Raw genomic sequence first — 27,228 nt, 5'->3', positions numbered from 1 at the left:
CCCAGGAAGATGCCAGCACTGACAGGCACAGTGAATCTGGTGGATACCACAGTTGCCAGTCTGTGTTGCAGATGATATCTTAGTACTACACATGTGTTTCCATATCTAGAAAATGAGGTTTGGGGTCATTAGTTTGAAGTCCAGTGAAAATTCAACAAAATGTTGCCACACACAGGACACAGCTCAGCATTTTCAGTGGCTGCCATGGAGGTACCTCAGTATTTTGAGTTTTGGACACAGGAAAGGAGATGTGGGTCTGTAGAGGCTAACAAAAATTGTGATACTCATAGAAGGCATGAATGCATCTCTTATTTGAAACATTATGAACTTAGCTTACCAGCTGGAATATAGCACAAAAATCTCACCTCACCTATTTTTTAGGGGAATATTTGGTTACAGAGTTTGCTAATTAAGCAACAGTGCTGCTGAAAACAGTGACCCAGACCTGTTAAACCTGTCTTAAGAAAGAATCGTGATTCATTTAGGTGCTTCCTAGTCTGCTCCCAGCTTATTGCAGTGTTGTAGGTAGTTTCAGAGGAAAAGATTTTAAAGATGCTAATGACAGAGTTACAGCTACAACCTAAGGGGAGGGGGAGCTAAACAAAAGGAGGATTCATTAGAGAACAAAAGAAACACTGGAGGCTTTGAACCTAGGAGTCTCCCACACATTAACTAGGTGTACTGCCAATGTGCTACAGATGTGCCTTACGTTAACACATAAGGTAATGATATGTCTACAAAGGCCTGAATGCATCTGTTTGATGTTTTGTAGTGAATTATATTTAAGCAGGTGGGAAGCTGCAAACTCCCCAGTCCCTCCATATGTCAGAAATAAGATATTAAGAGGTCCAAAGATATCTTCTGCAGCTTTTGTAGAATTGCAGCTGACGGCCACACCACGTGTTGGTAAATTGGAGCCCTGCTCCACCATACGGCCTGTGGTTTCACAGAGGCACCGTTTGCTTTTCTTTGTGAAGGGTATCAGTTTTCTGGTTTTTGAATACAGGCAGAGGATAATGTAGCTGGAAGGAAGAAGGCAGCCCATATCCCTGGAGATTTCAGAGGTTCTCTTTTTTCATGCCTCGGCAGGTAAATACTGGAGGGATGCTCAACGGGGGTGGTGAGAGGAAAGCCCCGCTCAGCTGAAGTGCCTTCTGGAGGAGCCGTGCAGTGGCAGTGCTGGACACCCCGTATTCAGGACAGTGCACACACAGAGTTACCAGCCAACCCATGCTTCCCTGAATACCTTTGAATCAGCCTGGGGAGCAGGGGGTGTACCTAGCATCACTGTCCAAGAAGACTGTGCAGTCATACTCAAAATAATTGAGCCTGTGAATCTGTATGTAGTCACTGAAATGCGACTCCTGTGCCTATAACTCAAGGTGTGGCAGAAGGAAGCCCAAGCTGAGTTGATTTCACTACAAAAGATACATTACAGGAGTTGCCCCAACAGTCTGGTTTGTGCTTTACTGAATAAAATGGAATAGGAATGGTTGGACTTGATGATCCGGTGGGTCTCTTCCAACCTGGTCATTCTATGATTCTATGATTCTATGACATCTGTATCCAGGATTCAGACCCACTTGTGATCAGGATTGGGAGTTACAGTAGCTTAACTGTAGTTTCTCTTGCTCTTTCTGAGGAGAGCACAGCTGGGAGCCATGGATAAGTTGTGGCTTCTGCTAGTGATTTCAACGGTGAGGCTGCACCCTTAGTAGGATGGAGTCAAGGAGACCTCAAGGGAAGCAAGAAAAGGGGTGGGATTCTTGCAGCTGCAGAAAGATGTGAGTGTACATTACAGATACCTGTTTGTCCACAGAGATGCAACAAAAGTGCTCCATTAAAAATGCAGTCCTTCAGATGTAGATTTATTTTATATGTAGGTGCATCTGTGCAGTTTTTCTTAGGTTGTTCCATCTGTAGCTATTGTGCATTGTTCTCTCGTTCAGCATTTGAATATAAAAAGTATTGAGGCTAGCTGGGACGATTTTAATTGTAGGTTGTTCCCTTTTCCACTGTACATTTAAAAAAAAAAATTAGTAAGGAAATGTGAACACTAGGCTAGAGGAGGTCACCAATAATCTATGCACCTGCCAATCCCATTAGCTCCTTTGGATTTTGTACTGTAGGGGCCTACAGGAAATATGGCCTAAAAATAGTCATCCAACTTAGGAAAAGGAGTCAGCCAAACCTTCCTTCAGATGAGCTGCCTGAGCATTTTGAGTAGCGGTAATAGAAAGCTGCATTATAGAAGTTCTTTCCTTTTCTCAAGAGAGCCTATTTTACTAAGGATGAAGAATGACGGATGAGAGATCTATCCTGTTTTCAATTAAATAATTTCTAATATCACCTAAAATAAAGCAGAGAGGTTCTGTTACCCCATCAGCATTTCAGATACATGCAGTGCACAGCCTTGGCTTGGTAGCTGGGATTTTCAGAGTCACCAGTACTCTGTCACTTATTGTTATTTTTCCAGATCAACATGTAGCTTTGCATTGGCCCTCTGGGACACAGACAAATTCACAGTGATGGTGGGGCTAACAATATTAATGAAAGGCGTCATTCTTTGCAAACGGGGCAGGGGGGGTTGTCAATAACTTCAATGGGACTTTTCTGAGGTTTGCATTTTTTCTATTCCAGGTCCTTTTTTAAGTTATTGAGATAATGAAATTACAAGGTTGAAAGTGGGGGCAGGGAGAACCTGAGTCAAAGCCTGCAAAATAATTGCTGCTTTTTTTTTTTTAAAAAAAAAAAAGTCTGTAGTCTTCATTCACATCAGTGATAGCTCAAACAAGGCATCGCAGTTGAGTGGCAACCGCACCAATTAGCAGTGCTGCTGTTGGTTTGTGAATTGCATGTGAAATGTAGAATTTGTCCAGAAGTGCTAATGCAAATTGCTCAACAAAAATGTGCCCTCTGTGTCAAGTCTTTTCACTTGTTCTGACACACTGATGTCTTCCCAGATTTCTCTGATCGGCAGATCCCTCTCTCAGTTGACAGCTACCAGAGCTCATAAAGGAATGGAAATATTTCTTGTTGCCATTAGCTGTGTTTCTGCAAAGAGAGCTACAAGCTACTGCTGGGACTGGTTGCTTGCTATACAACATAATTGTGACTTTTTATTTATAGGGTGTTGGACTTTGCATTACTGGAATTAAATACTGAAAGCCCAGTAAATGTCTAAGATTTTTACCTGCACAGAAGTTCAAAGACCTGGTTACCTGCCATGACAGTAATTTGGTCACTTTGCATGTGTTCAGCATCCTCTGTTATTGTATTTGGTGATAACCTTTGTGCCTTGCTGTACGGGGCTGAGTTACAATTGCCGTGGGAACTGTAACTTAGCATTTCCTGACTTTTTCAGCATACAGTATCTCATCCCAATATCGCGTCCTTTAAAAGAAGAAGAAGTGGAGCAAGGGCACATTGAAATGCTGGTCCAGCATCTACAGAATATAAAATAGCATATTTAGCTGTATGCAGATTTAAGTTGTATTTGTAACTGCTCGGACTGTGGTAGGTAGCACCTCTGAGTCATAGTCACAGTTTCAGAGTCCCATTGTGCTAGGCTCCCTGCAGATGCAGGATGTAAATATATTTCCTTCCTCTTAAATACTTCCAACCTAAGTGTAAGATAAGAGATAACACAGGGAGACAAACACACCAGGAGTACAAGGAAACAGAAGAGACTGCTGGACATCACGGAGTCAGGAATTTCTACAAACTTCTACAAATGTAACTGTTCGGGGGGGACAGTTCAGGGTCAGCTTTGTATGATTTTGAGAATCTCCTCCCAGAAGTGAAATCCAGGGAGGAGGAAAGTGTGGAGGCACTTCTGGCTAAAATGTAAAGTGGGAAAGAGCAGGCTGTGATGGGGTGACAGAAAGTCTCGGCAGTGAATGAGAGATGCTGCATGAGGCAGCATACACTGCAGCTGGATTTGAGAACAAGGGAGGGGGCTGAAACCGAAAAGAAGGGAAGCCAAGAGAGGGCTGCAAAGAGAGAGATGGCACAGTCGAGATGACAGGCAAAGAAAACCTGGGCAGCAGCACTCTGGCTGTCTACAAGCAGCGTAGATTGCAATAATCAGGGTGTGAGGCAATGAGAGCCTGGCTATGAGGCTCTGTAGGGAGGTTTGAGACAAAGATGACAAGCAGGTTATGGGCTGAGTGACAGGCAAGCGATAGTGTTGTCTGCAGGGACTGAAGAAACAGGAAGGAGAGGAGATCGAGGGAGTAGGATGAGAGCCTCCTTTGAGCTTGAGCTGACAGTCATCCACAAGATGATCCCAGAGGTAGGGCATGAGTTTAGTTGGAACAGACGGGAACTGGATGGGGACAGAGAGATAGGTCTGCAAGTTGCTCGTGTCGAGAAGGTCCTTGAATGTGTGCGGAGAGCAAGAGGGAAAGGAGAAGAGGCATGAAGACACAAGTCCATGGACTAGCAGCAGGTGTGAGGGTGAGTAGTGACGAGCTAGTCTAAATAACACTGAGTAAGCAATTGAAGGTGTTGGGATCAAACAGGAGCACTGGGAAAGGAGGACCAGACTTCCAGCGGACTGTGGTCAGCAGCTCCAGAAGGAGCTGACAGGCTATGGCAGCGACCCTGGTGTAACAGTGCAGAGCTGCAGCCAGACAAAGGATATTAGAAACTCTATGATATTGGTTTCTGCAACAGGCAAGAAGTGAAAGCCTGTTTGGAAAAGAGTCTGTGTTGAAGGTGGAGACTAAATTCTGTCAAAATAATATAAATCGTAGGCAGCATGCTCAATAAGCTTAGAGATGACAATGGGAAGAGAGAGGGAGTGAGAGTTTGAGAGGCTCTTGGAGTCAAGTGTTGTTTGGATTTTTTTTTTTCTTTTAAAAGCATGAAGATAAAGCGTGCTTGTGCTGTGAGGGGAAGGAATGAGAGGAGAACGAGGTATAAAGAAGGAAGGGACAGGTAGGGACGAGAAAGATGAGAAGACAAGACACAGTGAGGTCATCAAGACAAGCAGAAGGGCTGGAGACCAGGGATAATGCCACTGCCTGCGTGGCCAGGAGGGGAGAGATGAACAGGAGGTGAAGAAAAGCAAGCAGAGGGAGAGGTAGATCATGTCTTGCTTTAAGTCTCTCGTGGGAGAGATCAACACAATCCTGTGCAAAGACCTGTCTTCAGTGGAGGCAGGAGAAAGCAGGGCTTGAGGAGTGAGTCAAAGGCTGCAAAAAGGCAGCTGGGATTGCAGCTGTATGGAGTGATTAAGCCACCAACGATGAGCGTGCATTAGAAAGATGGCAAGACAGAAGGAGGCAAAAAAGCATTTGTGGTGTGGAGGAAGTTTAAAAAAAAAGATGGGGGAAGTTTTAAGCTAAAGAGATAAGTAATTGTCTCAGAAGAGGTATCAAGGATATCCAGAAAGCCTCAGAAGGCATGAATAAGGGCTTGATCAGCAAAGGAGGCTAGGCCTTAGAGACCTGGAAGTCTATGGATAAAGCCAATACTGCCAAAAGATGAACTAAGTTATGGCTTGCAAAAGGCATTAATTCAGTAGTAGAGTTTTCCTTAGCCATATTAATAAAGGAGGCTCAGGGAGAAGGGAGGAACCATGCAGAAGAGCATGGCAGGGTTAAAGACAACCTAGGTACAGGCCAAATCAGAAAACCTTGTTTCAGTTTTCACTAGGTCAAATAAAATGGAATGTCAAAACAAAGGCCAGGTGGCTAATGGAAACACAAAGACCATGTCCAAGGTGGAAGATAAATCAAGATAGTTTCAAATACTGGAAATGGATGATCTGGGTAGGCTGGATTCAGAGGTGTTAAAAGACCCAGCACATGAAATCATGGACCTGGTGTGCCATCCCAGCCACCTCAGCTTATTGGCAGCTAGTTATTTGAAACCGTGGCAAAGATAATGTGCTTCGCTAGGCAGCTGCAGCAAAAACCACCTCCCTTCTTCTTGCTGGCTAATTTTTTGGAAACATTTGGCTGTTGATTTTAGACTCAAATGCTGCCTGCAGAGAGGGTGCATAGACAAGAGCCTGTAACCAAAGACAAGGGAGTTATTCCAATTCTTTTAAGCTGGTGTCAGGCAGGGGAAGATCATGGAATTTATGCATGAATCTCTGCAGATGGCCATTCCTCATAAGCACCAATGCATCTGCTTTGGTGCTTTTATCAGTCACACTTAGCATCTGCCAGAGCCCATTAGAAAACTGAGGTACTACATGTATGTGGTACACTCTTGCTCTCTGGTTTTCATGGGCATGAAGCAGAAAGAAATCCTCACCTCTCCCAAGTCCTTCTGGTGTATGATCTTCTTCCCATGAGGGCACGATGTGCATGAGCTAGAAAAGAGTAGTGTTAAAGGAACAGTTGTGCTCTGCAGATTGTTCACTTGCAAAGTGAGTTGTGCCAGGAAATACCAATAGAGATAATGCAGCTTTCCTGTGAGCACCAGGGACGTGGCACATGCAATCCCTGACCCCTCACCGCGTTTCTGTCATGCCAGAAGCCAGTGAGAGGGTCAGTGGTAGCGCAGGGGAGGTCCCTGGAGGCAGGCAGAAAGAGGGCTCCTTTGTGGAGAGCCCCAAACCTTTGCTCTAAATTTTTCAGTGGATTTTGTTTTGCTTTGGCAGAAGCAATGACATGGGGCAACTGCAGCTTCTTCCCAGTTTTTGAGGTAAGGTGCCTTCTGCGTATGGGAAGGAGAGCATATGGCCCACTGTGTTTATTTCTCAGCCAGGATTCTTTCAGTCTTGGCAAATAACATGCTGCTTGCTGAGGAGCAACACAAGTGCCAAGTTTGAATTTCTAAAAATGAAAGGGATTTCATTTATCACAGCTCAGAGAAAAGGATCTGGAAAAAAACGCCCTTAAGTGCGAAAAATACCTTTTGTTTATGCTCAAGACAAAACAACCAAGGAGAAATTTAACAAAATTTCACCTACAGTAAAAAAAAAACCCCAAAACTCTGCAATTGTCCGTAGGAGACTTCAGGCAGCTTCTGCCAAGCGTGAGCTGGAACCAGGCTCCGTGAAATACCTCAACAACCGGCAAACTCCATGGGGTACAAGGTGATAATGTGGTATGGGCTCAGGCCATTAGAAGGAAAAGGGCTGCCTGGTAATGGATTAGCATTTGCTGCTAGAAAGCTCCATTAGAGCATCTTTTCCTCATATTTTTGCTTTTTCTGGGCCCCACATTTTTCCCTGTGTGTGCGCTAGAGCTTTTCTTTCTCTTATAGCATTTATTTTTATAGTGTCATTTTCCCTCTGTTCCCCCTTTTCATTGGCCCCATGCGACTGTTTGTTTAAACCATTTGCCTGCTTTCATCTACCATTTTTCTTCTTTCCCCCTTCCCAGGGGCTCTCCAGCCATCATTATCCCTAGTCTTTGCATTAGTTTTTCTCCCTCTTGCTCCAGGATGGACTCAAACGGGACATTGATTAAAGCTAAAACCTTTAGCAGGCGAATTTCTAACAGGTGGTAGCTTTGGAGTTCAGCCACCTCCGTGAGCTCACTTCTCGCTCCGCTTTGCTCCTAGACCAGCTCCCAAAGCCCTGGGACATTTGACAGGACAGGGTCAAGCTGGCACTGAGAGGGCAGGTGCTGCTTCTCTTTAGTGGCCTGATTTTCACCTTTGAAAGCCCTGTGGTAGAAGGCAGCGGGGACAGGGTGTGGAAAAGCTATTGCGTGGGCTGGCTTTTCAACTCTCTCCTCCTGTGTTTTGCTCCTGAAGGCTGCTGCTCGATTTCAGAGTGGTGAAATGTCATGATGGCACAGCTTCATGCAGCAGTCTTTGAGGGGAGTAATTACAGCCTGCACAAAATATGAGGTTGGGCACTTGGTGTTTCTTCAAATCCTCACCCTCCTCCCATCCCTGCCACCAGCCCCGTTCAGGGACCAGAGCTCAGAGATCAGTGCTGTGGGTTGGCGTTGGCAAGCACGGCTGCAGAGATGCCAAGAGGCCAGTTAGGGGCTGGCTTTGTAGCCCATCATCAGCCTTCTCAGCCCTTTTGCCTCGAGACACTAATGCCAGGTGGCTGCTCTTCAGGGGAAGGAGGGCTGCTCCGTACTGTGTGGGGAGAACCGTGTACAGGAATAACCTCTGGGTAACCCATGCGCCGTAAAACCACACCCAGGCTTGCCTCACAGAAACTTGTCTGTGCAGCCATTCCCTCTGCGGGTCAAATTAATGGCTTGATTAACTCCATTAGTTCCCTCCTGCAAGAAAATTATGAGAAAGAACATTTCACTGGAGCATGAACAGAGGTGCAAACAGCAGGTGAGATTGCAGAGGTTGCAGAGCAGGCGGATTCATTCCCGTTGAAGGGAATATTTCCCTTCACAAATATATTCCCTTCGCATATATCACAAATATTTCTATATTTGTATACTTATCTCTCCTTTAAAAAAGACCTGTATGTCAAGAGGCCGTTTGGGGTTTAATTTGGGCTGATCCATTTTTTTCTCCTGCTCAGGGAAGCTGTGGCTGCCCCATCCCTGGAGGTGTTCAAGGACAGGTTGGTTGGGGCTTTGGGCAGCCTGATGTAGTGCGAGATGTCCCTGCCTGTGGCAGGGGGTTGAAACTAGATGATCTTTATGGTCCCTTCCAACCCAGACTATTCTGTGATTCTAAAAAAAATAAGACAAATAAGACCAATAAAAAATTGCAATTAGAAGGAAACTATTTTTTTTTGAGATAAATGAATAGTTCTTACATCATTACGCTCCACACCTTGGAACTAGCTGGTGAGACTGAGGATGAACAAAACTGAAAAGCAGGAGTGATTTCCCTGCAGATGTTTTTTTCTTGGGGGGGAGGGGAGAAAACACCAGAGTTGTTATTTGTAAAAGAGGAAATAAGCCTGTTTTAATTACCCTGGTCGAAGTTCAAGAGTATTCTGTTGAAACCTGCATTTCTGAGTCCCAGCAGCACTGCTCATGATTTGTGGAGTCAAACCACTGTGCTGAAGCAGAAGTGGGTGCGTGGGGACGCAGGGCTTCGGGGGCCACCTGATAAAATGACAACCCCTTCCGCTTTGTGGTCTTTGAGATTAATTTCTGAAAGTGTTTAGCTCTTAAATGCTATTAGAAAAACATTGCTCATTTTAGAACCCTTTCTTGTCTACTTCATCACCAGAAATGAAGCAATTAGTCCCTCTGATGAACAAACAAAAATACACAGAAGTAATAGTCTGACAGATCCTGTTCTGTGGAAAGAATAAACTATCGAAAACACAGGGAGGAGAGATGCGGGAGAAGGGAGGTGAAAGGAAAACAAATTGGCTGCATGCAGAGGTCTGGTGTCAAACGTCAGAGGGATCTTGTTCGCTCAGATACTATATGAAAGACCATGGCAACCAGGGGCCCAGGGAATGAGGAGAGGTTTGTAGCCCCTCCTTGAGACTGGATGACAGAGGAAATAGGTGAAGCAATCTGCTCTGCAGAGCCTGCTGATGGAGTCGGAATTGTAAACCGGCATAATCCAGCCCTTCGTCCTGTACACTGGCTTTTTCAAGGCAAAAAAAAAAAAAAAGTAGTCTGAAATGAATGGATTTGCAATTCCCTCAGTCTGTCAGATGGTACCATTCTGCAAAAGGTGGCTTTGCTTTGGGCAGCCTGATTTAGAGAGAAGGATTAAGATCTCTGCCAGACACAATAAGTCACAATATTACAGGGAATTTAATATAGAAATATTTCTGGGGGAGCATAGGAACGTGCCTTCAGGCTGGTCTGAAAACACTAGGTAGAGATGATGTTTTACTGTGAAGTAGCATATGGAAATGGAGTAATATTTTTGATCCCAGTACTAGGTTGGAGACCTCTGTTTTGAACATACATGCACATGTGCACACAGTACCCAGGAGCCCTGCAGTGAAGGAATAGTGCCTGCCAGCCTCACGCTGGCCTGGTGCAGGAGGGCCAGTTGCCTCTGCGGGTGCCAGGGAGCGGCAGCTCAGAGTTGCGCAGAGGTGAGAGCAGACAGTGCTGTTCTATCTTGTACATCACAGGCCAGTCAATAGCACCATTCAGTTGTGTTTATCCGGAAAGGCTGTCATCTGTGAAGACATCAAAACGTGGAGATCTGCCATTTCTGATGGGTAATGAAACTATACTGTAAAAATTTGATTCTTCTTTCTGATTTGAATCTGTCCTCAGCTTCCAGCCTTTGTATCTGGTTTTGCCTTTTTCACTTGATAAAAGAACTCTTTAAAGGATTTTTTCCCTCGTGAAGGTATTTTTATGCGCCGTGGCCAAAGCATCTCTCAGTTTTCTTTGTGGTAGGCTAAATGCATTGAGCTCTTTCACTCACTCACTGGCTGACACTTTCTGCCTCAAATAATTTCTGCGTCTTCTTTTTCTGCTCTGACTCTAAAACGTAGACATCTGATTGTATACATTTTCCTAGTATAATTCTTCAAATGCAGTTTGCAGGATAAGCCACCTCCTGGCTTCTATTTGCTCTTCTGCTCTTTGTATATTCGAGGAGCGCATTAGTTCACAGACCACAAAACGGCACAGCGAGCTCATGTCTGATTGTCTGTTTTGCACATTTACACCCTGCTTTCATGTGTCTGCTTCCCTCAGCTTTTGGGGAAATGCTTTGTTCCCAGACATGGAATACCCATGCTCCTGTGATTTCTGCCAGCAGGTGCCTGGAACAGCCCCCTTTACCTTGGTGTCCCTCTCTGTCCCCCTTGCCTTCAGCAGGAGCAGAGACGGCTCACTGTGTCCAGGGGTTCTGATCATCAGGTTGTGCACGAAGGGCTGATGAGTTGTCTTGGCCGGTCCCTGCCTGTGCTTAGCCCACACCCTACTTCCCGGCTCTCGGAGCATCAGCTGGCAGTCATTCTGCTTCTTCTGAAAGAAAATTGTGTGACTGCTTTTAGCTGTAGTTGGGAGATTGACATAAGGAAGGAATAAGCACGATATGGAAGAGGCATATAAGATTTGAGACAAAGAGGAAAATACCTTTGCCACTCCCCTTTAGCTTTTTCTTTTTAGTCACTGTGCATAACTGTGTATATATATGCACACACATCACCCCTGAACTCCTGTGGAGCACCCCCTCACTCCAGTAGATCCACAGAAATGCACTGGGAGGACATGGGAATTGTCCTCCTCTCACTTAAACTGAGGATCAGATTATCAACAGAGGGCAACTCTCATGTAGGCATTAACTAGGCAACAAGATCCCTACAGAAGTTCATTTTACTGGGTTCTCTGCAACTATGCAAACCTGTTTGGACATATTATGCTGTCCCTTTGGAAATTGTGGCTCTTTTTTGTCTCTGCAAATGGTATCTTGGCTCTTTCAATACCTGGTTTTGCTCCCAGGGGCCGAGCACCTGATTCTGTTCCTGGGCTGTTTTAAGAGCAGGTGGCTGTGGCTACAGAGGCAGGAGGGATCCTGGCAGGCTCCCTGGGAGGCTTAGCCAGGGCCAGCACGTGTGTTTGAACTCTCTCTGCAGCACAGCGGAGTCAGGGGAAAAGGCTTTGGCACCATCTGCTCTGGTGACCCTTGGTGAGGACCTCGTGGCGGAGTTGCAGCTACCCTGTTTCCAGCTGGAGTGCGTGTAACTCCGCATGAGCCACCATTACCAGGAGAGAGTTGTTTTCAACCTGTGAGTAGCTTTGCATGCTGTTGAAAATAGCCTGAGTGAAAATGAGAAATTGCATTGTACCATCTTCCCAGATGTGACAATCTGATGAGAGACAGGCTGAGAATACAGCAAGAGTTTCCCATTCCAGGACATCTTGTCATTCTTTTCAGGGACTACATGCCTGCATCCATACAGGGCACCCCTGGATGCATGTGCCCAGTCGCACACCAGCTCAGGGCCCTGGGGGAAGGAGCTGGGTTGTCCCTTTGCTGCTGTGGGTCCCCGAGGATCCTTCCAGAGCGGTGGCAGCCTGAGTCATGCAGTGAGTCAGGCTGTGGGCATGGTCTGCTGGGGACCAGCACTGTCAGCAGTGGAGGTGACGTGCAGCCAGGAGTCCTGATAAACCGTGTCTGGAGAGTGAAAAGGCATCAGTGCCAGTTGGTGGAGAGAGGAAAACACAGGTGCGGAGCAGAGGGTGTAGAAAAGGATGGAAGGGGATGAGGAAGAGCAGAAGTAGATCTAGTGCCAGGAAGGCTCAGGGTGCAGTAAAGATGAGGGAGCTAGCAGGCAGCACAGGAGTGAAGAGCGTTTTCAGTGAAGCTTGGATTGTTTTGAGTTTGAAGCTCTGTAACTGTGCAAGTGCTGCACTTGGCCCAAATTGGTTTCCTGGGTGCTTGGCTCCTGTGGTGAGACTGCATCCAGACCTAGTGCAGGCATGGTTTGTAAGAGGCAGCCAGGTAGAGCCCGGGTCACTGCTTCTTCCATCACCAGTTCCCCACCGCACATGTGTAGTGCCCCAAAGCCCACTTCCAGGTTTCATCTCAGTGCTAGACCTCCAGAGGGAACAGTGGAAGGAAGGTGGGTGTGCTCTACTGAGGCCGGGCTGCTGAAGCAACCTGCAAGCCCAGGTGGCCCCAAGCTGCTGCCAGGACTGGCCAGGGCTGTACAACTTCTCCCTTAGGGGTTAACAGCAGCAGTGCCTGGCTGCACAGGAACTCTTGGTAAACACCTCTGCTCCCAGGCACTGGAGAGCATTTTCCTGCCTGCAGAGACCATTTTCCTGGGCTGTGCTTCTGTTGATGGGACACATAACCCAGGGCTGCTCCTGGTGATGTTAGTGAGGCCTTTCATCATTGGTTGGGAAGAGCTTTTGCCAAAAAATAATGGAAAGGAGAAGAAATATTCCAGGCAGGAGAATGGTGTTCTGCCTTGATGAAGAAGGCCTGGCTTTAAACCTGTTAATAAAACTGGAAACAGGAAGTTTTCACTATGAGTAGGTAAACTCTTGTACCTTGGAATGACTAAATGCACAACACTGGAAGTAACTCCTTTGTGCTAATCTTTCTATTTCCTCCAGCTGCTGCACAGTGCATGGGGCTCTTGTCAGCTGGTGGGGCTCCCTTCGAAGCTTTCTTCCTATTTAAACTCTGAATTAACTTATAATCCAGTACAATAACAAACAGGGTGCTGTCTGCGACATTATCGTGGGGTGAATGTGTCCCTCAGCCATACCCGTGAGTGCATAAGAACCAAGACAGTAGTTGTGTAATAAGATTGTTTTGAAGGCGATTCATCGGGGACTTGGGCTGCAGCCCCAAAGGCAGTTGTGCACTGAGGCTCATCGGAGGAAGCTCCGAGTGATGTCACTTCGCAGCATGCACTTTGGCTCCCGGTTTTTCCCCCCCCTCCTTTTCTTTTTCCTTGTAGCGGCTGCAGCGAAGGCTCCATTATTTGGCAGTGTGGCATTGCTTTTGTCTATAAATGGAAGCAGTTGGCCCGTCTCCCAGTATAACACAAGATAGTCCTGTGCATCAGTTATGCAATCTGTAGCTTGATGACTTCATCAGAAGTCGGGGGAGGGCCAAGGGGGTGGTAGGAAAAAGCCTTTACCCTCATCTCTGCTGGAGACAGCTGGTGCCTGTGTGTCACCCAGGCAAAGAAAGAGGGAGCTCGGCCACAGGGATGGGCGAAAGGGCTGGGTGCAAGTGCAGGAGAAGGGATCATCGGCGGCTGTGATTCCCTGACCCCAGCTGGGGAAGCCCCAGCAGCTGCTGCAGCCCTCGCCCTTACAGTGTGGCAGGGATGGTGCTTGACCGGCTTGTAAAGTCCAGCATGAGACGGGACTGGGGGAGAAATGGAAAGAGGAGCGGGGAGGGAACTTCTAAACTAGGGTGGATGTTAAAGAGAGGAAGAACCTAAATGTCAGAGAGCTGCCTTTCAGCAGAGAGCCCTTCAGGGAACATCTGTGCAAAGCAGAGGTGTGGACAGAGGTGTTACTTCCTCAGAAGAGTCCTTGAAAACCTGACCTTCATCCAGAAAGACTGATACTGATTTCCTAAGCTACACTCAAGCACTGATTTTAACTCTTCCACTGACTGAGTTGGGGTGGGTGTAGTAAGGTTACGTTTCTCTAAGTTCCCGATCACACAGCCATTTGATGTTAAGCAAAACCATCAAATGAAGCAGAAGAATCTAAACCTCACCTTGGCATGCTTTGCACAAGGGGCTCAAAAGTGATGTAGGTCCTTTCCATCAAGTTAGTGTTTTTGAATGAGTACCCATCTCTGTAAAACAATCAAAGAAGCAAGCGTTAAGGCCAGTCCTGCCAAGCAAGCAGCATTCTGCAGTGCTTACACTGCCTTACGTAGCCCTGCAAAGGTGAAGCACACCAGTATCACCACAAGCCGCTAGGTGCTAGTGGTTTTCCTGGTACTTGAGGGAAGGTGGTCCTGCCCTGTGAACCAACTCTTGCACAGATTTTTGTCTTAGGGGAAGCCAGCCTGAGCTCACCACAGTGTTATTCATCTCTCTGTTACCAGGAAGAGCTCGTGCATCCCAGGCTGCAGTGCAGAGACCTGGGCGCCGATGACGTGCTGGGTGCAGGATGGTGAGGGCGGGCTGCCTGGCCGTGGGTGTAAGCAGTGGCTGGACAGGGCACAGGGTGTGTGGAACCATCCCGATGGCGAAGGTTGCTGGCTTTGGGGCTCCCGGGCTGCCACGCTGGCCAAGCAGAGGCTGTGGGCAGGACCTGGGGCTCTTCCTCCGATGGGACACGTTACAGGGCAACAGGCATGGGGGACTGCCAGGTGCTTGGGTACCTTCTGTCATGTGGAAAGGAAAGACAATCCTTCAGCTCTTTTACACCAGGGAATGTCATTGAATCGTAGAATGGTTTGGGTGGGAAGGGACCTTAAAGATCGCCCCGTTCCATGCCACCTGGCATGGGCAGGGACACCTCCCACCAGACCAGGCTGCTCAAAGCCCCATCCAACTTGGCCTTGAGAACCTGCATGGATGGAGCATCCACAGCTTCCCTGGGCAACCTGTGCCAGCGCCTCACCACCCTCAGCATGAAGAATTTCTTCTTAACGTCTAATCTAATTCTTCCCCCTTCCAATTTAAAGGCATTCCTCCTCATCCTATCACTCCATGCCCTTGTAAGAGTCCCTCCCAGCTTTCCTGTAGGCCCCTCAGGCACTGGAAGCTGCTTTAAGGTCTCCCTTGAGCCTTCTCTTCTCCAGGCTGAACGACCCCAGCTCCCTCAGCCCGTCCCATATCAGAGGTGCTCCAGCCCAATATATCTGGGATCAGGACCGGGAAAACTACACCTGCTGCTTTGTAACCAAGCCCCCGAATCATTGGGTTTGTTTTTTTTTCTTCTTCTTTCAATGGAGCCCTAGCTGTCCATCTGTTCTTCGGAGCGAGGCTGCTGGGAGGCTCTGGGTGGTCCCAAGGTTCCTTTTCCCCGGGAGCCTCCTCCTGCCGCGCTGGACGCGGGGCGGCGGCGGGCGGGCGGCGACACCTGGCGGCGGGGGGCGGCACTGCAGGGGCCCGGGGCTCGCCCCAGAATGGCTTTGGGTGGGAAGGGACCCTAAGCCCATCCAGTTCCACCCCCGGCCACGGGCAGGGACACCTCCCGCTGGATCGGGATGCTCAGCGCCCCATCCAACCCGGCCTTGAACTCCTCCAGGGATGGGGCAGCCACAGCTTCTCTGGGCAGCCTGGTACTCGCCACCCTCATCTTGAAGAATTTCTTCCTAATATCTAATCTAAATCTCTCTTTTCTCAGCTTAAACCATTACCCCTTGTCCTATTGATACCAGAAGTCATTACTATTACAATAAGTGGAATATTTTTTATTTAAGCTAAAGCAGAGTTAAGTTTCATCTAAATAATATTTCTTTGGGTTTTTTTTTTTTTAAATTAGACAGTCCCTCTGGTAGCACGGTTTCTTTCGAGCAGTATTTTCCCAGACACTGTCCATTCTCTGGAGTTGATACACCTTGTGTGCAGAGCGATCGGTGCTGAGCAGGTGTCTCTGCTGCCATCACCTCTGTTTGCAGCCTTTCCCCATCTCAAAGGCAAAGTCGGGCTCAGCTGGCTCCAAAGCTCCAATCAGCAAGATGAGTGTGAAAGATTGGCTGTTGTGAAATTAATAGTAACATTAAAATTAATCCTTGGACACTAAGAAAATATGCATTAGATTGTTGGGAAAATTTAGGGTGGACGAGGCGCTGAGGGACATGGTTTAATGTTTGATAGGAATGGTTGGACTCGATGATCCGGTGGGTCTCTTCCAACCTGGTGATTCTATGACTCTGAGTGGGAAATCCCTTCTCTCCCAGCTCTTGTCTTGCTGCACACAATTGATGGAGATCACTCCCTCGTGCTGATAAAGGGTGCTCGCTTTCTAAAACTCCAAAACAAGTCTCACAGAGTTGATTTGCCAGTGTTTTCGTTATCACCTATCGCTGCATTCCCTGATAAAGATCCCCTCCCCAGCTTTTCCGTAGGCCCCCTTTAAGTACTGAAAGGCTGCTCTAAGGTCTCCCCAAAGCTTTCTCTTCTCTAGGCTGAAGAACCCCAAGTCTCTCATGCTGTCCGCAGAGAAGAAGTGTTCCAGCCCTCTGATCATCTTCATGGTCTCCTCCGGTCTCGCTCTTGCATTTCCATGTCCTTACTGTGATGAGGACTCCAGAACTGAGCACAGTACTCCAGGTCATTTATTCCCTGGCCTTCTGTCATTTAGTTTTCCCAGCACTAAAAGGCAACAAATTAGATTAGAAACATAAAGAGAAAGCAGGGTAGGTTTAGCAGAAGGTGTCTGTGGCATCATGTGCCTTGCATCCTTTCAGCTGCATACTTCTGGGCTATTGCTGCATGATGGAAATCTTTAAATAAACACTTTATTTAATTACGTTCTGAGATTCTGGTGCAGTAGAGGGATAATTAATGCTGCTGGCTCCGGCTGTTTATTGTGTGCACCTAAAACCTCAGCTCCTCAATCCAGAGGACTCTGTGAAATTGCTGATATGGAGAAAGGGAAATGGGGGGAAAATATATGTTTCTCCATGATGAGGGAGGAAAAGTTTGGAAAAACATTACTGTGAACTTACACATCTGGAGTGAAAATAAAGCTAGTAGGCAACTTTATTATTTTGTTGTTAATAAATTGTAAAATGCTCCTGCTTTACCTGTGGGGGCTTTGAATTCCAGGAGAGAAGAGGAATCTACTGCCTGCTCCCTGTGGTGAATACCCCATGGCTTAGTCACAAGCGTCTTTCTGCGGACGCTCAGACTCTTACTTTCTTCAAAATTTGAGTCTTCACCGAAGGCTTAATGCTTCTTATTAACTAGCCATAATTTCCCTTGCCCATGGAGCACCTTAAGTAACGAAGTCTTTCTCTCTCTTCACACAGGAGCAGCATCAAGTGGGATTGTCTCGAACCGCAGGGACTATGCAGCCTTCTGTCGCAACAGGTTCCAGCAGCGTGGTCACAGGCACAAGCTCTGGGGGTCCCTTCCTAGGAAACCAACCTCAAGCAGCCCTCATGAAGCAGATGCTGATTGAGCAGAGAGCCCAACTCCACGTGATAGAGCAGCAGAAACAGCAGTTTCTAAGAGAGCAAAGGCAACAACAGCAGCAGATCCTAGCAGAGCAGGTACAGTATTAATTTATCTCAGGCAGTACAGTGCATGCTGGTGCGAGGATGTTGGCACTAGAGGCGGTGCAACACCAGCCCTCCCTTCTGTGTTTGGTAATTCTCTCTCTGTGGCTCACGTCATGATATTTCTGCGATGGTTATCAGAAAAAAAGAGGCATCTTATTGTGCATTTACTCTAGTAGAAGTGGACTCTGCTACACTTAGAGTTGATGGTCCTCTCCCCTACAGCTCACTGTGGTAAAAAACTGTCTACAGCTGGCAGTTATCTGGGGGGAGGAGTTGACGTGGGTTAAAAGTAACCTAGCAAAGAAAAAAACAGTTATTATTTACCCAGATCAATTCCTTAATTTGGTTTATCACATGCTGCCAGTACGAGCAATTATGTTAGCACAAGGGAGAGGCAGCATCAAGGGAGGAACCAGAAGCTGAAATGGGAGAAGAATAAAACCACCTCTTGCAGTGGCAGTGTAGGACTGCTGCACTGGAGCTTGTCACCTGGCTTCTCCGGCTCTTGGGCTTTACAATATGGGTGTTAAATTGCCCAGTGTGAGTGGTGATGTTTTATGCATGTTTAACTCAGCCGTAGCTTAAAAGCAACCCAGGAGAAAGTCAGTGGAAAGTCACACTGTTCAGTTCCTTTAAGCTCACAACAAAGTCTAAACTTGCAGTCCCCTAATGCTACCTAGAAAATGTTCTGATTGCTTTAAGCTTGACTTCACCTCTCTTGCTGGGGAAATACTGGTTAAGAACTGGGCTCTGCTTTAATTTGAGTTAGAACTTGTGTATGTTGTGTAACGCCAGAAACACTGGTAGCCTTCCCTTCTTCTCATGGTTCTCTTGAGAGGCAGAAAAATTCACTCCCAATGAACAGGAAGGATGCTCCTGGAAAAATTCCGGGTAAAGATGTATTAGTTGATTCAGAGGGGTGTGTGTGTGAACTGAAAACAAGTGCAGATGAGTGAGGATGCAGTAATGTTCCCCTATCATGGATTAGTCCAATTCAAGAACATAAACCCAAGAGTCTATCACTGACCTGGCTTCTGCAGGCAAGCCTAAAAGTGTTGAAAACCCCTAAGCCCGTGGCTGTCAAGCCTGCTGGCATAGATGAAAAGTGACAAAGCCACAGTCCTCGGGCTCATAACTTTTGAGTGTTTTGTGCCTAACAAGGTTCCCTTTATCTTTTTGATAGTTTGATTTGTCTGCTCCACAAGTATCATTCACTGAAGCACAAGAGGAAACGTGCCTCAGCAGCCTGTTTCTGTTTTGGCTAGAGGATGGTTCTAGGCCACAGTGCTTGGGGTCAGGATGCAGTACTCCTTGCAGCGGAGTGCTTTGAGTGCAGAGGTGGAGCGGGGTCTTATGCTAGGAGCACACGCCTCTAGACCTTTGCAGGGCTGGGAGAAGGAACGAGTGTGTGGCTACAATTGTCCTTAGACCTGGGTGAGCCAAGTTATGTCATATCCCTCCCTCTCCTTTCAGCTTGAAGACAGCTAAGTTAGCACCGTAGAGGTCGAGATCAAGTGGTTGTAAGTAAGGAGAGATGATGTTAGCCTCGGTGCTTATTCCTTTTTCAGCCAAAAGGAGTCCGTGTGTTGAGTAGCCCAAGTGCTCTCAGGAGGACTCTTCAAATGACTCTGCTTGTCTCTCCAGAACAGCCTGCTAGACAAGAAACGCTGCAGTTCTGCTGCAGTACTTTTGCCACCGGCCCCTTTCTCAGCTCACTAATTAATTAATCATCTTCTCTCCTGCTTTCTTTCCCTCATTCATTTTCAGCAGTTGCAGCAGCAGTCACATTTGCCTCGGCAGCATCTGCAGCAGCAGCGGAGCCCGTATCCAGTGCAACAGGTCAATCAGTTCCAAGGTAAAAGTCAAATTCTTTCTCTATATTGAGCCAACTATGCCCCTGTAGTGGGCACTTGAAAGTTCGTGCGTTTTGTGAAGACCAGGGTTTAAGCAGTGTGCCAGAATAGAAAGCTGGGCTATTGCACACTAGCACATGCTGCGTGTTTTACCAAAGGAGGATGCTAAGGTTTGTGTATTTAGTTAAGTTTCTCATTTCCTTTCTGCTCCCCTCAACAAAAGCTGCATTTTTTTATTTGACATTTGTTTTGCCTCTTTGACATCTGGAGTCTATGTATTTATCTTGTTTGCCTCCACCCTCATTATGCCGTTTTTTTCAACTAGGGACTCTTCACTGTATCTTCCTTCCACTCCTGTTCATTCCCCACTTTATCTAATTTGATGAGCAGGGAATTTCAGAGAGGTCATCTTTATCTGGAGGAGTGTCTGATAAATGTCAAATGTGGGAAACACGGTGAAATATCTGAGATCAGAACGGAGATTTTTGTAATGTTCTCAAAAAAAACCAAGTATTATTTCAGTGTGCTTACAGATAACTGAAGAATTTGAGGACAATAATTTTGTCTTAGGAAAAGAAGTTAATTCTCAGCTTTTTAAGTGCGTAGCATCAGCTGAATGTCTTTACTAACCATGGATTCTAAATAGACGTGAAATGAATATGCACTTGTGCTGTGTGTATCCATGCTAGCATCTCGTCACTGCAAGAGAAAACAAGGGAGGCTAGCACATTGCAGTTCTCATAACCTGGAAGTGAACAGGCAGCCAGATCTTCTGCTGGTCTGTATCAGGGTGACTCCTTCTATAATCACCTGCTCGTTCCTCATAGAATGTCCTGAGCTGGAAGGGACCCACAAGGAACACAGAGCGCAACTCCTGTCCCTGCATAGCGCAACCCCAAAGTTCACACCATGCGTCTGAGGGTGTTGGCCAAAGATTCTGGAATATTGTCAGGCTTGACACCACTACTGCTTCCCTGGGGAGCTGTTCAGTGCTCCACCGTCTTATCTCTATCAGCATAAGTTCTATATGAAATGAATTTTTTTCCTAATAATTCCTTTGCAAAATCAAAATATATGCATGTGTGCTGCCATGAGACATGCATGTAAAACCTTTCTACATTAATGCTTATTTGAAACTTTGCCTTCACATGTATTATTTAAAAGAAATGCAGAAGAGAGTTGAGGTTAATCTGACAGAGCAAAGAATTAATTTTCATAAATGAGCTAATTTAAATATAAATATTTCACAATTTTTCCTATTTAGTCACAAGAATGTGATCAAGTGCAGTAGATGGTGTGTGAGGGAGACCAGAGGGTGGCACAAAATCTTAAAATCTGTTGTATCTCTCTTTTAACTACTTCTTGACTGAACTCTTGCCTCTTATGCCAAGCATGGTAGTTCACAAAAGTAGTATGTGAACCATTTGCTGGTAATGACTCCTTTGGAGGTTTTCAGCCTCCATTTTCAGTTGAAAAATAGCTAAAGATGCATTAAGTTTTATCACTGTCTATGCACTTAAGCTCTTGCTGGAATCATAGCAAAAAGAGACAGCTTCTGATCATGGAAGAAGGAGGTAGTCTAAATTAAGAAAATTTGAGATAACCTAGTGCCAGTCATTAAGCAAACAGTTTAATTGATAGCATAGATAAAGTAGAAGCTGGCACTGCATTTACCCTGTGCAAGCGAGATCCAGATGGCCTCCCTTCATGGTACAAAATGTTTCATTTATCTACATGGCGGAGAGCTGAGCTAAAAGCATCCTCCAGAAGCTTATCCTGCTGCAGCAAAAAAAAGAAACATAGCCATCCTCTGCATCATGTGTGTGAAACTACAGTGCTGACACGTCCTTTATTCATACCCTTCATGGGCACCAAGCCAACGTAAATAACAGGGTCTAGTATTCTTTATTCTCTGTGGGTGTTCAGGTATGTTGTCTGCCACTAGGGGACAACGGGTAGGGGCTGATATAAGAACATTCACAATTTGTTGTAGTTTATAACTCTTAAAGCAACCATTTTATATTTATGTCTTGCACTTAATAATGTTTGAGCCGGGAATAATTGTGTGCCTCACACTTTTGGAGTTTCACCTGTAGAGTATTTCATTTAATTCGGTATGGGAGTGACTCAAAACCACAATGAATCCATGGCATAATCAGAGCTACGGTAATTGTTTTTTAACAAAGATAGTAAATACAGAAGCATATTGGCTTCCCAGAAATCGATAGCTCCCCCTCCACCCCACAACCCTGAAATGAAGACACAAGCATTGTTCAGTTATCTGCCACAGTGTGGAATTTAACAAGGTTAGGATTTTCTGGTTTCCCATCACTGGCCTAAGGTGGAATAAAATGTGCTTATAATATTGATTCACTAATACACTCTCCTTGCTTTAAATGTCCACAAAAAACAATTTTTCTTCTTTCCGTAGACTTAATAAGTAACAATGATATAGAAAATCCATTCATTTATGCCTCCTGAGCTATTAAAAAATTGATTGGCCTTCTGAGCCTGACATTTCCATTTTCAAGGCTTACTTTTGAAAGACAATGGAGATATTTTAAAAGGAGCTTCAAATGGTAAACTGAAGTTCAGCTGCTTCGCTGCTGTTGAAGAAGGCAAGTGGAAGCTTTCTCATTTGCTTGCTAGAAGCTGAATTAGGCTTATCTGCAGAAGATAAGTGCTACTGAATCACAGTGTGTACGCAACTTTGAAACCTTGGAGACTAATGTTTTTCGTAGAGGAGGGTGCCTGTTGATCCTGGGGAAAAAAGTACACACAAAAAGGCTCACATTTCATTAGAAAGGATACTTAGACTCCCAAGTCATTTTGTAAAATTCCATTTCTAGTCCCACCAAAGTAAGAGAAAGGCAGACTTATTTTAGCTCTGCAGCTCCTGTGGCTGTGTAGCTTAGCTACCTGAGTAGGTTATTATCAGGGAGGCAACCATAGCTGTAAACACGCTTCATGTTGCCTCGATTCTTCAGGAATCCAAAGCCACGAATCCCTTTGGGTAGACATCCCAAAATTCTCAGTCATAATTGAGAATTACTTAGTGAGTAAATCATTGGCCTTTTAACCTTGCAAACCTCATTTTAGGCCTTAGGGAAAATTAGGCTGCTCTTCTGCATCAATGGTATTCTCTGCCGAACAGCGTCCTGCTTCACAAATTGAATACGTAACATCATCAGCGATTCCTGTTTAGGGTAGCACTTGAACTGTATTGACTCTTACCTTCCAGGAGAGGCGACTTGGCAGATCAGGACAGAGATTGCAACCAGAGTGAGGTGGGGAACCCATAATCTCTGAAACGCGGCTAACTTTAGGTGACAAGCACATCTCCCAAGATGGGTAACCATCTAGCTCTCTGCTAACCTTTACATGAAAAAAATCATTTATTTGCTCAAAAAGCACAGCAATCGGAAATCTTACTGTGATGCAAGAGAGTCCCACGGATTCTCTGTTTTGCAAAGGTGTGTTAATTAAGATTTACAGGGTTGTGTTCTTTTCTTAACTTTCTCCTATTTTGGTCTAGGTTCTCCCCAGGATATAGCAGCTGTGAGGAACCAAGCAGCACTCCAGAGCATGAGGACGTCCCGGATGATGGCCCAGAACGCGAGCATGATGGCAATGGGTCCCTCCCAGAACCCGAGCGCGCTGCCCTCGACTGCAGGCCAGTCAGACATGAGCATGGCTCCTTACAGCAACGCCTCTTCCAGCCAGACAGGAATGTACAGTATGAGCACAGGGATGAGCCAAATGTTGCAGCACCCAAACCAAAGTGGCATGAACATGGCACATAGCACAGGCCAGGGAGCGAGGCAGCCGGCCTCCGGACAAGCGGTGGGAATGGTCAGCAATTTTGGTCAGAACATGCTGGTAAACTCTGCTCTTCCCCAGCATCAGCAGCAGATGAAAGGACCCGTCGGCCAGGTTTTGTCCAGGCCACAAGCACCACGACTTCAGAACTTGATGGGGGCTGTTCCTCAAGGATCACAGAACTGGCAGCAGCGAGGCTTGCAAGGGATACCTGGAAGGACTAGCGGTGAAATGGGGCCCTTCAACAACGGCACGACGTACCCGATGCAGCCTGGGCAGCCGCGGCTGTCCAAGCAACATTTCCCACAGGGGCTTAATCAGACAGTTGTGGACACGAGTGGCACAGTAAGAGCCCTGAACCCAGCGATGGGACGGCAGTTGCTGCAACCGCTGCCTGGGCAACAAGGAGCCAGCCAGGCCAGGTCGATGGTAATTCCTGCAATAAGCCAAGGAGTCCCCACGATGTCTGGCTTTGGTCAGCCTCCAACGCAGCAAATGCCAGGTGGTAACTTTGCTCAGAGCAGCCAAGGCCAGGCCTACGAGAGGAATCCCACTCAGGACATGTCTTACAACTACAGTAATGAAGGAGCAGGGGGGTCATTCTCCAGTTTAGCAGAGGGCGCAGACCTTGTGGACTCCATCATTAAGAGCGGACCAGGGGATGAGTGGATACAAGAACTTGATGAGTTGTTTGGAAACCCCCAGTGAATGGGCTTGTATAGTCTGGAGCTTTGGTTGTTACATTTGAAAAAAAGAGAAAAAGAGAGAGTTGGATGTTCTTCCTGTCCTTGGATTGTTGGGGTTTTGTTTGGATTGGTTTGGGGTTATTTTGTTTTCTTTTGTTTCTAATTGTGCAAACTGAGCTGATCTGTAGCCAACTTTGGAAGATTCAGGGGACGATGAAAACATCGGCATCCCAAGACTTCCACCAAGCAATCTCTGTTCTGTGGCAGCACCCGCTCCGGGTGTGAGCAGGGCAGGATGGGGAAACTGGAAAAGCCCAGGTGATGCCTCTGGTTGGGAAAACTTGGTCTTTCCCCACTGAAATTAGGCTTCATGGCACAGTGCTATGGGGTGGTCCCGGTATCTCCCACCTCATGTAACTGTAAACACTGCAGCTTTCAGGGGAGCAGGTGAAAACAGCCAGGAGCAAAGTGTAAAGATACCTGTGGGCAATTGCACAGGCCGTGGTCAGGAACGGGTTTAACCCTGGGCATAAGAAGGTCTCGGTGAGCCACAGCCAGGCCTGCAGGGCTGGCTCTGGGCTGTCACCAGGGAACGTGCAGCACACACGTGACAAACCTAAATGGGCACAGGGAGGTCATCGTTTTCACTGCGGAGTGATCAAAATCCTATAGGAGGAGGCCATAAGTTTGGCAGAGTGGTGAAAGCAGTTTGATTATGGGATGGCTGCTGGAGGTGGCTTAGGTGCATGGGTTAACTTAATGAGCTATTTAGTCCCTTTGGGACTTCCAATAGCGCTTCCCTGCCAGAGCACTTTGGCACGAACCTGCTGCCTGGGCATGCAGAATAGCAGCTACAAATAGGGTTGCAGGGCTAAGAGGTACCAAGAGGCATCGGCACAGGTCCTGTGTGGGTCCTTCTCTCTCCTTTCTCCCCAATATTTTTTCGGTTCGCTCCTTCCCCTTCTGTCCTTCATTGTTAAGCAAGGTGAGCTGGCTTACGCTTCTTCTCAAATGAGCAACAACTGTCACAAGGGAGCAGGCAGGGAAGGAGAAAACAGGTGTGGGAAAATGTACAGGGAGGTCTTGGCACACAGAATGAGTTTCTCCTCTCCTCTTGAAAAGTGCAAGATAGTATTACCCTGGAGTGACTGGGCTCTCCATGTGGTGTTATATGCAACCTGATCTTCAGTTTTAAAACAGATGCTTGGCTTTAATCTCTCTGGTTTGCTGGAATAAAATTCATTGCAGTATTTGAAGAACAGGAACCAATGAAGGACTGCTGCAAAGATCATTTGTGAATGGGTGAAATAATTGATGTAGCTGTTACAAACATTGGAGTCTGCTCAAATAAGCTTTCTGGTAATACTGACGTATCACTCTGTCTACTGTGTGGACCAGTCCTGAGCCGCACTGTAACGAAGCTGTGATCTGTTTTGCACAATACTGAGATGCCAGCCATTCCGAAAGTCTAAAGCAGTGGTTCCCAGGCTGCAGGCAGCGGCTGAGGGAATCTGTCCTCTGAAACCCACCACCAAGTGTTTTTAACTGAGAGCTGCTTATCAAGGTATATAGCGACGCATAAAAAGATGTTAACGTGATCCGTAGTCCAAAAAGTTTGGGAACCTCTGGCTTCTGTGAGCCATAAGATGTGCTCTGTAGTGAAAGTTTAATGTACAGCTGCCAGTACCAACTATCCAAGTACCGATTACCTCCTCGCACGCTGCTTTCCTTGCACCCGGCGCTGCGAGGTGCTCAGCTGCTGAAATCCATGGGAGCAGAGGCATTTAGCACATAGCCTTTCCATATGGAGCACAGGGTGAAGAGTGGGAGCAAACCAGGACTGGAACCATCTCAGCGCCCCGTTACGGTTCCCTTACAGGGCTTACCTAGACACGGGGAAACAGCTGTTTTAAACGCTGTGACGTAGGCAGGACAAGCTGCATTTTTATCATGGAACAGTTGGTCACGGTGAGCTATATTGATAATCCAGCTTGATTATTGATAATCCAGCTTGCCCTGACTGCTAATTTTTTTTTAAAAAAAAATGCTTTAGTTGCATCTCTTTTTAGCTAAAATGCAGCACTAGGACCTATTCCAGTTCCTACTGAAGATGATGTTTGCCCATCTACTGCTTCAGCTGGAGCCAGGTTGAGCCCTAATTCAGCGAAAGGGAGCACCAGCCCTTGTGGGTAAGCGGCGCTGGGTCGGAGTAGCCTGAGTGGCAGGGACAGGCAAACAGTGAGAAATGGTTCCCTGAAGGGACAAGGGTGTCATGCTGATGCGTGTGTCGGTGTGAACACGGGGGCAAGGGAGCCATGAGCCGGTGTAGCCCGTCCGTGCCCTGCCTGGCGTGGCCGGGGTGCACTGGGGCGAGGAGGCAGCGAGCTCGCTGTGCTCAGCGCAGCGTCCCCTTCTCGGGTGTGAGTGGCTGGGGGTCACCTGCCAACACGGAGCTGGGAAAGGAGGGGTTGGAAATACGCAACCACCACGCGGCAGCCAGGTGCAAATCCGTGTGCTTGGGGAAGGTACAGGCTTTGGTGAATAAACGATGAAGAAGACTGAGTCTCTGTTGTCTTTGTAAAGCTTCCTCCAAATACTCCGTACTGGGACCAAGTACTAGAGAGGTAGATTTTAATAGACTTGGGGTTGGTTTTTTTTTTTCTTTTCTTACTATGGTGCTGATGTATATGTAATGTTAAAAAAAATTATTTGTAAATATGTTTTTACAATTCTACAGATATCACTGGGTCTACTATCTGTAAAATATATACATATAAATATATATATATATACTGTTTGTTTAAAATAGAGTATTTTTATTTCATTCCTTAACTCATCCTTACTGCAGTGGTATTGCACTTCAGATGACGTCTATTTACTAATTTGTACTGTATCCCTGACAGCAACTTGCTCCATTTTATTCAGATTTTTCTAGTTTTCTGTTTTTACTTTGTACCTTAAGCATTGCTTATTTCCTTTTAAGACCTGTACAGAGCTCTGAAAATGTAGAAAAAGACCTGATGTTAACACACCACTTTTAAAGAAAAAAAAAAAAACAAAACAAAGAAAAACAAACAAATGAAAAAAACCCCACAAATAAAAGATGGTTATCTGAGTCATATACAAGGCTGGTTTATAGGATCATCTCTCGCCCCACTGCTGCGCCTCCAGTGGATGATCTTCCAGGGGGAGGAGGGAAAGTGGTTTCAGCTCCCAGGGTTTCTGCACGGTCACCTCAGTGCACCCTGCGGAGCTGCCCTCATCCAGCCAGAGTCAGGGTGTTACAGGCAGGGGGTAGCTGGTACCAGAGCTGCCCCTCTTGCCCTGGGCTT

General features: G+C 46.5%; 1 protein-coding gene across 2 annotated transcripts in view; it reads left to right on the top strand.

Annotated features, from left to right (window-relative positions):
* Window positions 1-26,987, top strand: part of MAML3 (mastermind like transcriptional coactivator 3) — a 254,181-nt gene extending 227,194 nt beyond the window's left edge. Inside the window, exons 3-5 of one of the 2 annotated variants that reach the window (XM_069855257.1) lie at window positions 17,287-17,529; window positions 19,309-19,393; window positions 22,927-26,987. In XM_069855257.1, the coding sequence (XP_069711358.1) occupies window positions 17,287-17,529; window positions 19,309-19,393; window positions 22,927-23,918 (1,320 nt within the window). In that variant the 3' untranslated portion in view covers window positions 23,919-26,987. Of the gene's footprint in view, window positions 1-17,286; window positions 17,530-19,305; window positions 19,394-22,926 lie in introns of both variants that reach the window. The other variant, XM_069855256.1, reaches the window with a different exon arrangement.
* The last annotated feature ends 241 nt before the right edge of the window (window positions 26,988-27,228 follow it).

Source organism: Phaenicophaeus curvirostris, chromosome 4, assembly GCF_032191515.1.
Source record: "Phaenicophaeus curvirostris isolate KB17595 chromosome 4, BPBGC_Pcur_1.0, whole genome shotgun sequence".
NCBI classification, from domain to species: Eukaryota; Metazoa; Chordata; class Aves; order Cuculiformes; family Cuculidae; genus Phaenicophaeus; species Phaenicophaeus curvirostris.
The sequence above is the reverse complement of the archived record's forward strand: the minus strand, read 5'-3'. Positions and strand labels throughout refer to the sequence as shown.